The 12,546-nt window shown below is 56.0% G+C and overlaps 1 protein-coding gene across 1 annotated transcript; it reads left to right on the top strand.

The window, feature by feature from the left end:
• Window positions 1-6,089: 6,089 nt before the first annotated feature.
• Window positions 6,090-12,546, top strand: CPA1 (carboxypeptidase A1). Its single transcript, XM_016148723.2, has 10 exons — window positions 6,090-6,221; window positions 6,696-6,777; window positions 7,193-7,426; window positions 7,645-7,746; window positions 8,280-8,381; window positions 8,528-8,638; window positions 9,332-9,422; window positions 9,929-10,128; window positions 10,639-10,723; window positions 12,285-12,546. Exons 1-10 carry the CDS (start codon window positions 6,157-6,159, stop codon window positions 12,470-12,472), a joined length of 1,260 nt encoding a protein of 419 aa, XP_016004209.2. The 5' UTR covers window positions 6,090-6,156; the 3' UTR covers window positions 12,473-12,546.

Raw genomic sequence — 12,546 nt, 5'->3', positions numbered from 1 at the left:
ATCATCATCTTGACCCCTCATCTATCTCCATCACCTAACTGAATTCCAGGCGAGCCAACTGAGATGACCCATCCATGAACTTAAACTTCCGTCTGATTGGCTGGGACTGTGTCAGTGGCCCCGTCCAGCTGCAAGGGAGGCTGGGAAATTGCTTTACAGCTGGGCACATGGCTGCCCCAAATAAAAACTGGAGTTGTGCTGGTAAGAAAGAAGGGGAGGATAGATACTGAGAGGGCGGCTAGCAGAGTCTGCCACGGCTTCTCTAAGGGGAGAGAACATCTCAAATCAGTTTCTTCGCTCTAGTTTACCAGGTGCCTGACTTAATCATAAAGCCATAGAACTTTCCAGATAAAAGGGAAAACCTTTAAAAGCTTCTAGCCCAACCCCCTCCTCATTTTGTAGTTATAAAGATGGGGAGGCCTCGGGATTGTGCAGCTTATACAGGGTCCCACGTGAACCTGAAGGCTGAGAGGACCATAGCCTGGGGTTTTCCTTCCAGGTCGAGGGTTTCCTCTGCAAGCCGGGGGAGGCGATGGCTTAGGGGTGTGAGTTCATCAGATAAATGCTCGATACTTAGACATGCACGTTTCAGAGATATTACAGAATAATCTCTTTTTTTATAAAACCTGAACATTAAAAAAATTTATTTCTTAGGTATATAATGCTAAACAGTTTAGTTTTTCTACATTCAGCTTGGGTTTTTTTTTTTTTTTTCCTTCCAACAAACCACTCTTTTTAGGTATGTTTTTTCATCCTTTTCACCAGTAAAATTTATGAGCATTTATTTAAAAGGAAAAAGCACTGGAAAAACCGGAGAGAGAAAGAGCGATTATACATATGGAAAGCCATAAAGAACCACAGTGAATGTGCTGCGGTTACTGCTTTCTTAAAAAAACAAACCAGGCAGGCAGCTTGGAATGTGAAAGAGTCTTGTGTGAGGGTAGGGCTGGCGGCAGAGGCCCAGGGTGATGGGCTGATGGCGGGGGTCGAGGGCGGGAGAGGGAGGGCGTCCGGTGAGGCGCTTCCCCCAGCCTGGCCAGCCTTCCTTCTGACAGCCCCAGATGGGGCCAGAGAGAAAACAGCTTTGCCAAAAAAAAGTTAAATTTGAAAAAAAAAAAAAAAACTTCTTTAGAAACTTCAGACGGCCCAGGCAGCCATGTAGTACAAGCTGAGGGAGAATCCAGAGGACAATGGCATTTCACACACTGGTGAAGCCTGCCACGTCTTGATCTTGGGGGCCAAATAATTGTCTTCAGGGGGCGGGGGTGTCCTGAAGGACACCCTCCAGCCAGGTCGGCCTTCAGAGGGTCTCCTTCCCTGAGTATTGAGGACAGTCCTCGAGACTGGCGACATGTTTGCAAATCCATTCTTGTGGCTTGTCCCTCGCGGGCCTGTCCCCGTGGGGGTCTGCTTGCAGTCAGACTCTCGCCACCCCCTCACCGGTTTTGTCAAGCTCTGGGGCTCTTTCTCTACCCTCCTGCCCTCAGCTCAGCTCCCTCGATCCCCCAAAACATAGCTAAGACCGCAGGAGGTAAATTCGCAAAATTTTACTCCGGGAATACAGAAGGGAAAGACAATGCAGAAAATAAAACGCCTCAACTGGAAGCTGGCGTTGGAGTTGGTTCACGTTCTTTCGTGAGGCACCCCCTCCCTACAGCTTTCGTTCTCCTTTGTCCTCTGCCTATTCCCATGTCATCACAGGGGCAGCCCATCCTGCCCCCCAAGGGCAGGAACACCCCTCCAAGTGCTCCTCAGCCCCTCTCCCAAGCTCAGCACGAAGAAACCGCCCCTCCCCCATCGTGCCTTTTGCACTGTGGGCCAGATTCCCGCGCAGTTCCTCTCCCTTCCACGTCTCTGTTCTGCGATTTGGGCTCTGACTTGACATTTCGTAAAGACCCACTGGAGTGCTCCTCTCTTCAGGTGACTCTCCCTCCAAAGAAGAATTCTGCCTCTACTCTACAGACAAGCGCCCCCGGCCACTTTAAAGTGACAGACAGTTCTGCAGCTTCAAAGCAAACAAACACGCAGGCTCCGGGCACTCAGTTAGGAAAGCAAAGCTGAGAGAGGCCAGTGAGAACGTCCCCCTCCCAGGCTTCCAAGGCACCCCCAAGCCCTGCGACCCCCCACTGCAGCCTCGGCAGGATGTGGCACCTCTTGACCTCCACTGCCGCAGGGCCCCTGTGGCTCTCCTCTGGTCTCCCACAAACGTGGACAGCCTCTCGCTGTGGGGCCCAGACCTGTCTCCACAGCTGTAATCTGTCTGGGGGTAAAAAAACGAAAATGTCCTAGAATCATAAAATGTCACAGCCGAAAGGGATTTTGAAGACCATTCTGACTAACTTCCTCATTTTATAGGTGGGGAAACTGAGGCCCATTGCGACTTGCCTTAAATCATATAATGAGTTTGTGGCAATCTGCTTTTATTTATTTATTTTTTTAATTGAAGAAATGATTTAATATTTTGGGGGGGGCCAATCCGCCTTTAGAAGGCGTTCCCTAATTCCATTTTGCTCTCTTCTTAAGTTAGGGAATGACTTTGCGTTAGCTGCGCATTTTTTTCAGTCACGGAAAATCAACTTGAAAAAGCTTGAAGGGGAAAAAAATGAAATTTGTTGGCTCACCCCGAGCGTGCGGGTGGCAGTGGTGGTGGTGGGGGGCGGGGTAGGCTCCCCCCCATAAATCACACGGCCTCAGAGGCAGGAAGGGAGGTCGCTGAAGGAAAATGGAAGGAGGATGCCTGGTGGGGAAACGAGAGATGCCCATGACAGCCCACCACCTGGCTGCCCCAAATTCTCACAGACTTCTTCCCACACACACACACGACTGTGCCCCGTGCCGCCTTACACACGCTCGCCAAAGGGAGACAGAGGACGGCTCGCCAGGCGGCTGGATGCAGCCATTCCGACGGCACCTGTCTGCACGCTGCAGGGGTCTCCCACGTCTACTGTCCCCCCTTGGTCCCTAATGTGGACATGGGCGACTGGTTTTTCTCCCATCTCTTTAGAAACCCATTTTCTAGGTTTTGGTTTGTGGGGTGGTCTCTGAGCATTGTCTTAGAGCCTCTGTTCATGGACCATGCTTGGGCAGTCGCTGGCAGCAGGGCTTGCGCACTACACAAAGGCATCCGCCGAGAGGACGAGGGACTATGTCTGCCCAGCGGGGGCGGGGTACCTTTCTCCATTTCACATACAAGTTCCCTGGGCTAAAATCGTACTGTCCTCTGACACTACAAGGATTTTAAAAGCTCATTACGTGCATCAGTTAGAATACTTTTTACAGCAACTTCAGAAACCCCAATTAGTAAAAAGGAAATGTATATTCTTTCATCTCATCTAGTCCAAAGGAGGGGCAACAGACTCGACAATATCCAGAGAAAGGGGCCTCCTCCTCGCAAGTGGGGAAACGTTTTCTAGAAGCTTCCTCGCTGGCCGCACCTCACATCTCATTGGCAAAACTGGGTCACATGTCCACCCCTAAACCAATCACTTGCAAGACAATGAGATTCCTTGATTGTCTTAGACTGATCGTACACTTAGTCCCTGAGCTGTGCATGAGGTGAGTCTCCGGAGGGCTGACGCCTGCGCTTGATCGCTTGATCTGGGTTTGTTCAGTCAGGAAGAGGGAGGGACCCTGTGGGCACCGGTGAGTGTGGCGGCAGCAGGCCTCCACCCAGTTGCATTTGCCCGGTCACTTGTCCTTGAATCTAGACGCCAGCCTGGTGGTTTCATTCTTGGGTGCTCATGGCCTCCACCTTTGTCCTTGCTCTGGATCGATGTGAGACCAGCGCTCGGCACAGGGAGGCAGAGCTGTGGCCCTTTGCCCCAGGGTCCATTCTGGAGAGTTGTTTTTTTTTTGCCAAGAGGCAATTTTCAGCTTCCTGAGGTGCTTTGGAACCTGGGGAATTAGGCTCAGCCTCCACCTGAGACCCACATTCCTCTGTCACTGTGTTTGCAGCTTTCTGCCAGTGGCAGCCCTAATTTCAGTTTGCAGCATCGAATTAATCTTTTCCACCTTTGCAAGGAAATAGATTATATGACTCTTGGACATCTTCGACTGCTGGCTGGAGACTTCGAGAGGCCCTCGTGGGGAGGCTTTGCCCTTTCCCCACCCTCCCCCCTTTTCCCATGGACTTGTCTTTGCTGGAAGGAATTCACAGAAGACCCAAGAATTAGCCAACACCCCTCAACACGTGTAGTGTACATGAATCAGAGTCAGAATTATAGGACAGCTTTAGAGTTAGACATAGAAAAATAAATATTGTTTTCATAATGCATACTCAAGAGAGGCTCTACGAAAACTTCTTTCCTGGTGGGAAATAGATTGGAAAGCTCGAGACTACTGCAGGGTACCATGAGATGAGGAACGAGTAAGGTGGGTCCTAGTCTGAGGAAATAATGCTCCGGGAACGATTAAGGAGGAATAGGTGTGAGTTTGTGTTCAAGCACTGACTAGTGTGATTGATAAACACCTCTTTCCCTTCCCAGCCTGGCAAAACCCTGTCATGAAGACTCAGACTGAACATCACCTTCTTGGTCAAGTCTTTCCTGGACCCTTGAGTTTGGACACAAAGGGCTGAGTCCACAGCCTTACGGGTACTCTTCATGCCGCATCGCGGAAAATGTGCTGCTCAGGACTTTTTCAGTGAGGAGACCTTCGCCGGGAAGTCTTTCGTGTGTTTAATCCTGTCTTGGTGACAGCTTCTTGTAGGACCCGAGAGAACACGGTTAGTTGGCTACTTCTGTGTTTCCTGCTGGACCATGAGACCAGACTGTCTTAGGCGTCATCCCAGAGTGGAGCACAGTACCTGGCCCAGAAGCGCGAGTGGGCAAAGGGCTGAGAGGTTAGAGGAGGGACAGCTAAGTGAGAAAGAAAGAGGCCAGAGGAAGCTTCAGGGAGGAAGTGAGCCTTGCCCAGGAGAAAGGCGCCCCTCCTGCTCTGGGCAGACACAGCCCCTCATCCTCTCAGCAGAATGCCTTTGTGCAGGGCACAAGCTGGACAAGGCTGCTGGAGTGGAAGAGAACGGTCCTCGTGGAAGCTCAGCATCTGCTGGGGTTGAATTCAGTGTTTCGTGATCTTCCCAGAGCTGGGCTCAGGAGGAAGTTGTGGGTAGATACAACGGGGTCACTCTGCCTTGGCCTGGGAGGTCTGGCCAGGTAGGGGGTGGGGTAGGGAGGCAGAAGGAGCAGCTGGAAACCAGAAAGGGCCTCCTTGGCTGTCATCTGCACCCAAGCCGGAGGCCCCGACACAGAGCAGGGCCCCCAGATGGTGCTGGGAGCCCCCGGGGGCCCCTGTGGATTAAGGCGGATTTGCGTTAGATGGCTCTGTGATGAGATCAGCGCCCAGAGCCCAAGCGAATTCCCATGGTAAGTTCCAGTCTCTCCTGTACACTGCACAGTCCCCACTAGGTCTGGCCCTGGTTCCCACCACCAGGCCGTCTACTCACATGGCCTCGTTTACAGTTTCCATCAAGGGCACCCCTGATCCCAGACCCCTGCAGCACTGGGGACATGCTGGGGAGAGCTGGGCTCCCGGCCCAGCTGCTGCTGCTGTGGCCTGACTCCCACAAGGCCACCGAGGCTGGTAGGCATGGGGCTGGGAAGTGCTTTTCTAGGCCATGTACCCCCAAAGGGGGTGTTCCATGCACAGAGTAGGAGCAAAGCCAGCGCGGTGAAGGGCCAGCAGGTACAGGAGCTGGACGGCGGCAGAGGGTCCCGGCATGCTCTGTCACAGGGACCAAAGAGCAGACACTCAGGGACATGGGAGCAGGAACTCCCCGCAGGAGGCCCCAGCCAGTATGGCCACCCCAGAGTCCTGGGTCCTTTCCCGCTGCCAGGGCCAGCTGTGGGCTGCAGGGCTGTGGGCGGTGGTCGAGCAGGGAGGCTTTAAGACCCAGCTGACCTTCAGGCCTAAGCTGGCCCTCCATGGTCAAGGGGTTGAGGCCCAGCTAATCTCTCCAGCTGCTCTGTTCCCTGGCACTTTATCAGGGAGTGTGAGAAGGTGTCAGAGATCAGAACACCCACCCCGTGGGACAGGGCCCAGGTGCAAGGGGGAGGACAACTGTTAGCACAGCCAGGAGACTTCTGTCTGTCCTGGGAGAGTTTAAAAGGCCCCAGGCCCCTCTCTTGGTCTTAGCTGACCTTCACAACTGTCTGCAGCATGAGGGGGCTGCTGATTTTGAGTGTGCTGCTGGGGGCTGTCCTTGGCAAAGAGGACTTTTCGGGGTAGGAGTGTGGAGAGGAGGGGGTGCTCAGAGGGGAGATAGGGAGGACTCAGCCTCCAGCCAGTGTCTAGAGGAGGTAGACAGACAGACACATGGGAAGATGGCCGGAAAGGAGCAGACTAGCGCGTCGCGGAAGGCAGGCTGACGGGGGACCAGGGCTGAGAAGGGGTCCGGTCTCACGACAGCCTCCTGAGCCCTGGAGAAACCGAGCTCCGAGGAAGGCCTCCCAGGAGAGGAGGCTGGAGGAGGCCTGGCTGGCTTTGGAAAGAGAAATAGAGTCTAAACTGGGGTTGGGGACAGCAGTGGTGTCCAGAAGGTTCTAAGGAGTTTAGACCATCTATTGCTAAGGCCCCCAGTGCTACCTATTGCTCAGCCCAGAGGACCGAGGCCACCTGCTGCCCTCCTCCCACCTGGGGAGTGTGCATGGCCAGTGTGGGCTGTGCGGACCCTCAGTCTTCCCTCCCGTTCTGCCCAGGCACCAGGTGCTCCGAATCTCTGCAGCTGGTGAAGCCCAGGTCCAGAAGGTGATGGAGCTGGAGCACCTGGAGCACTTGCAGGTCAGAGGATGGGTCGGGGCCCCAGGGTGCCTCTCAGGCCAGCCGGGCCCACCCTAGGCCTCCGCCAACCCCTGGGGCTTGGGCTCTGCCTCCCCAGACACCCAGAAAGGAATCATGGGACTGAGCCCTGTTAGAAAGTGATTAAACTTCCCAGGTCCTGAATCCTGGTGCCATTGAGCATCTGAGCAAAGGGGGGACCCCCATTTCCGTACTTCTCCCTCCTTTGCTGTCTTAAAGCCCTCTGCTTCCTGGGCCATTTCCCTGACCATGTTGGCCTTTGTCCAGTGCCGAGGGTTTCCCTCCATCCTCTGCCCCAACATTATGCCCCGCCACACACCACACTGGAGCCAACACTGCCTCCCAGGCCGGCCCTTCCGCAGCCCGCCGTGACGGTGCCGGTTCTTGTCCTCCTCAGCTGGACTTCTGGAAGGCCCCTGCCCTGCCTGGCTCCCCCATCGATGTCCGAGTGCCGTTCCCCAGTATCCAGGCTGTCAAAGTCTTCCTGGAGGCACACGGCATCGAGTACACGATCATGATCGAGGACGTGCAGGCACTGCTGGACGAGGAGCAGGAGCAGATGTTGGCCGTCCAGGCCCGGGCCACCTCCACCGACACCTTTAACTATGGCGCCTACCACACCCTGGAAGAGGTGAGGGGCTCCTGGAGCCGCATCCCGCCGGCCCCCGCTCTTCGCCAGGCTGACAGAATTCGGCCAAGGCCAGGGCGCGTGTGGCGCCTGCTCTGTCTCCACGTGGCCTGGATGGTCTGGGCTGCGGCTCGAGGCTGGTCGGTTAATGGAGCTGCTAAGGGATGCGTTCGGGAGCCCGAGAGCCATTAAGCCTGGCCTTGCCTCCTCTCCCTTCTCAGATCTATGACTTCATAGACTTGCTGGTGGCCGAGCACCCACAACTTGTTAGCAAGCTCCAGATTGGCAAAACCTTTGAAGACCGTCCCATCTATGTGCTGAAGGTAACGGGTGTCCATGGGTGTGTATGAAAGAATGGGCACCCACATCTGTGTGTAAGGTTAGCCTGTGGGCACAGGGGGCACACTGTTACACAGACCTCCCCTGCCGACATTTGGACAAAGTTCTGAATTTCCACGCTAGTCTAGGTGTACGCATACCTGTACACACGACTCGAATTTTTAAGTGACCCAAATCAAGTTTTCAATCAAGTGTCACATTGTGGAGAGTTATCCTGGAGTTGGGGTAATCCCAATAAAATGCTTAGTGACCTCTGTCAGAGAACTGGATGGGCAGTGGCATGGGGGTGGGGTGGCGACCAGAAATCTGGCCCAGCACATTTGCCCCGAGCTTGGGCTGAGAGCAGGAGGCCAAACTCTGTGGGCCCCCTGCCCAGCCCCTGGCCCCCACACCCCACCTGAATGATGGCCCCATAATCAGAGCCTCAACCTGAGATACCCAGAGAGCAGGTGTTGCCTGGCCTGGGGCGCACTGCCTTTTGAGGAGGCGGGACCATGTGCATGCTCTTCTCGTCCAGTTCAGCACTGGGGGCGACAACCGTTCTGCCATCTGGATTGACACGGGCATCCATGCCCGGGAGTGGGTCACCCACGCCAGCGGGGTCTGGTTTGCAAAGAAGGTAAGCCGGGGGCAGTGGGCGGAGGGCGTTCCAAGTCCCGTGGAAGTCCTGCCCTCCGCTTCCCATCTCGAAGCAGCGGCCACAGAGGGAGGCCGAGCGCAGGCATCCACTGCTCTGCCTCTCTGCATCCCCCCCCCCACCCCCAGATCACACAAGACTATGGCCAGGACCCGGCTTTCACGGCCATTCTTGACAATGTGGACATCTTCCTGGAGATCGTCACCAACCCCGATGGTTTTGCCTTCACCCTCAGCAAGGTATACGCCTTTTCCTTTTCTTGGGGAAAGCAGGGTGGGTCTCTGGCCTTTGAGCCCCGCAAGTTACTCACCCCTCATCTCAACCCTCAGAACCCATGGGAAGAGCAAACAGGCCTGTCCCCCTAGGCCGAGCTTCTCAGCCTTGGCATTCCTGACGTTTTGGGCACGTAATCCTTTGCGTGGGCGGCTGTCCAGAGTTCGCCCAGTGTTTAGCAGCATCCTGACCAAGGACTCACTAGGTGCCAGTAGAAACCCTCCTCCCCCTGCCGCCAAGACCAGCAAAATGGCCACATGTCTGGGTGTGGGGGACGGACCTGTCCCCAGTGGATACCCACTGCCCCAGACCTTGCTTCCTGGTTCTGTTTTATTTTTCTGGCAGGTGCAGCATGTCACCAGTCGGATGCGTATGGGGGGAGGTCACCCCCTGCCTTCTACTTTCCTCCAGCAGAAACCTCTGGCCAAATGCCAGGCACCATTCCTCCCTTCTCCAACCGAGAGCTCCCTTTGCAGATCTTCCTCTCCGACAAACAAGTTGAAATTGTTTTCCGGTCCCACACTGTGTCCACACCCCAACTCCGGATCGGGGTGCCTTGTGTTGACTGAGGCCACTCGCAGCCCACGCTGTTCCCTGCGGGCTCTGAACCCCAGCCTAGCGAGGGGACGGTGACGGGCAGTGTCTGATTTCTTCCTCAGAACCGCCTGTGGCGCAAGACTCGATCGATCACGGCGGGCTCCGGCTGTGTTGGGGTGGACGCCAACCGGAACTGGGACGCTGGCTTCGGGTGTACGGCCCAGCGCGCTCTGGGGAGCAGGGATGGTGCTCCCAGAATGGCTTCTCATCCTCCTTTGTCCTGTTGCTCCCACCTCTGTCCCACCCCAATCCCGAGGGCTGGGGGATGTCAGCCCCTCCTTTGAGGCTCTCAGTGAGGGAGCGGCACTCTGAGGCTTGCTTGTTTCTTGTCTGTGACAAGAAAGTGTCTCCCAATGGAACTATGGTCTGAAACCTACCTAGGGGTTTTCTAGAGTGACCCCAGCTCCTTTACTCTGTGACCACGTCACTGCAAGAACCGATCTTGCTTGAGGAGCCCTTCTCACCTGCCCAAGCCTGGCTGGGGAGGGAGGTGGGCCCCCAGGTTGTAAAAGACCGCTGGCCTTTCCTTAATGTGGAGGTGGTGGGGAGCCCTCCTGCATGCCGCCTCACCCCTAACTCCATGCAAAGGATGGGAAGCTGTGGAAGCTACACTGCTCGGCTGTAAAGAATGCTAACAGCCACCTCTCTTCCTCCTGCAGTGGCAGGAGCCAGCAGCAACCCCTGCTCAGAGACTTACCATGGCACGTCCGCCAATTCCGAATCGGAGGTCAAGTCCATCGTGGACTTCATCAAGGGTCATGGGAACATCAAGGCCTTCATCTCCATCCACAGCTACTCCCAGCTCCTCCTCTATCCCTATGGCTACACCGAAGAACCAGCTCCTGACCAGGCAGAGCTAGTATGTGCTGACCCCTCTTTGCCCTTCTGTCCCCACAGGTAGCTTTGGGGAGGCCTGGGGTTTCAACCATCAGACATGCTTAAGGCACAAGGAGTGCCTACAGAGTGCCTGGCACCCCTTTACCCCAGGGACCCTTGATGGCTTGGGAAGGCTGGCAAGGCTGTCTAACTTCACCTTTTGTCTGAGAAACTGAGGCACAGCGTGATTGAGTCACTTCTGTCACATGACAGAATGAGGGGCGGGGCTGGACTTCAAGCTTGTACATCAAGTTCACACTTGGAGCTACCGTGCAGCCGGCCATACATCCTGTAGGGTTGGAGGATCATGCGGCTGCTAAGCTCAGGGCTGACCCCGTAGGACCTAGCAGGTTCTATGCCCTCTTCTGGGGACCCGCTTCTGCAGGATGCATGCTCCTTGGTCACGCTGCTAGTCCTAGGGCTACCTGGCCCTGTCCTTTGGGGGCCTAGTATTGCTGGCCATGACAGATGGTCTTGCTTGGCATTTCTCTAGGATCAGCTGGCCAAGTCTGCTGTGACAGCCCTGGCCTCTCTGTATAAGACCAGTTTCCAGTATGGCAGCATCATTACAACAATTTGTAAGTGGGTGCATGGTCTCTGTGGGTGGCCCTGGGAGGACACTCAGCTGGCTTGTCCTCCTGGAGGGAGTGTCCCTCCTGGAGGAAGTACCCAAGGGTGCTCAGATCTGGGAGCATGGGTGAGGAGAATGGCCCCTGGCCATGCCCACAACTGCTGACTTGGGGCACAGCACTGCCCTTTCCCGAAGTGAACTCTGCCCTTTTCGATGCCTTCACACAAACATGTCGGGTCCTCTGAGAACTCTTGCACCCTTGTCTTGGGGTTAAGTCCAGCTTCGGGCATGGAGGAGGAGGAGAGTGCTGCTGGCCTTTGTAGATCACCGGGGAGTTCGACTGAAAAAAATACTCCTCCGCCAGTGCCCTTCGATCAGAGAATATATCCTCTTTTCCCAACTTACCTAGACATGCAACACTCCTGGGAGGTGCCGTGATACATCGAGGGAGTAAGTGATACAGTATGTTAGGTGGGAAGTGTTAGGGAGAACAAGGAAAACTAGAATGGGGCGAGGGGACTTGGGAATACCGGGGGTGGGAGCAGGAGGGTGGGTGGAAAGCGAGGCCTCACTGAGGGAGTGACATTTGGGCAGGTGGTGAAGGAGATGAGGGAGGGAGCCGAGGGGCCGTCTATCTGGGAAGGAGCGTCCAGGCAGAGCAAAGGTTCCGACTGTGTGGTCTGGCCCGGAGCGTCCCCACCCTGAAACAGCAAGAACAGCACGGAGACCCTGATGGCTGCAGCCGAGTGACAGGCTGGGGTTGGAGAGACAGGCGGGGTGAGGGCAGGTCCCGTGTGGCTCTGTGGAGCCCACCAGGGTTGCCGGGTGCCAGCAGGCAGCGGCACTGAAGCGGCAGGGGCGACAGGGGCAGAGGCGGGAGGGCGAAACGCACCTCTCACGCGCTTCCCGCCCAGGGCGCCCAGGTTCCGAGGGCTGAGCGGGCCACAGCCTTACTGGGGCTGGCCTTGCCTTGGGATGCAGGGCCTTCTTTTGAAACTCTTTCAACCCCGAGTCAGAAGGTTTTTGCTCCATTCAACGTTGTCACCTTAAATCCTGATATGCAGCCACTCCCCTCTCCCTGCCCCAGTTGGAGAGCCGCTTGGGAGCTGCTCGGTGACTAAGTCTAGGCAGATTTTCCTCCGAAAAGACAGACGAGGGGCTTCATTTTGGCTGGCCCTTTTCCCGCTGCAGACCGCAGCCCAGGGGCACAATCCCGGTTACCCACGTGGGGACCCGGTTACCCACGCCGGGAGCTCTGGTGTCTTTGAGTCTTGACGAAGCGGGTACTGGAGGACGAAGGTGGTTTTCATTGGCGCTTTTGCAATCGTAGGAACTTCCTCTCATCCCAGGGTGAGAGGAGCACCATCGCTGGTCTGCCTCTCTGGGGGCTGAGCCCCTCCGGAGCTCTGGGGAGGAAGCCAGGCTGCTTGATCAACAGCAGGCACTGAGCAGCCGCCGACTCCAATCGACTCTGCGGAGGCTCTGGGCTCGGGCCCGGGCCTATCCGCGCGGCCCACAGAAATGTTCGAGTGACTGACCTTTGCCCTCCCGTTTCTCTCCTGCCCCAGACCGAACCAGCGGCAGCTCCGTTGACTGGGCCTACAACGAGGGCATCAAGTACTCCTACACCTTCGAGCTCCGGGACATGGGGCGCTATGGCTTCGTGCTGCCGGCCTCCCAGATCATCCCCTCTGCGCAGGAGACGTGGCTGGCGCTCCAGGTCATCATGGAGTACACCCGGGATAACCCCTACTGAACCCGCCAGGCGCTCTCCTCCTCCTCTTTTCTGGCCCCACCCGGGCAATCCAATAAAGCTTGAGCATACGTGGA

This window comes from Rousettus aegyptiacus, unplaced genomic scaffold (genome assembly GCF_014176215.1).
Source record: "Rousettus aegyptiacus isolate mRouAeg1 unplaced genomic scaffold, mRouAeg1.p scaffold_m13_p_13, whole genome shotgun sequence".
NCBI classification, from domain to species: Eukaryota; Metazoa; Chordata; class Mammalia; order Chiroptera; family Pteropodidae; genus Rousettus; species Rousettus aegyptiacus.
The sequence above is the reverse complement of the archived record's forward strand: the minus strand, read 5'-3'. Positions and strand labels throughout refer to the sequence as shown.

Excerpts from the sequence above, each read along its gene's own strand:
- CPA1 (XM_016148723.2), top strand. The coding sequence starts at position 6,157 with ATGAGGGGGCTGCTGATTTTGAGTGTGCTGCTGGGGGCTGTCCTTGGC. Across the intron at positions 7,427-7,644 it reads CCTACCACACCCTGGAAGAG|ATCTATGACTTCATAGACTT; the intron begins GTGAGGGGCTCC and ends CTCCCTTCTCAG. Across the intron at positions 9,423-9,928 it reads CTGGGACGCTGGCTTCGGGT|TGGCAGGAGCCAGCAGCAAC; the intron begins GTACGGCCCAGC and ends TTCCTCCTGCAG.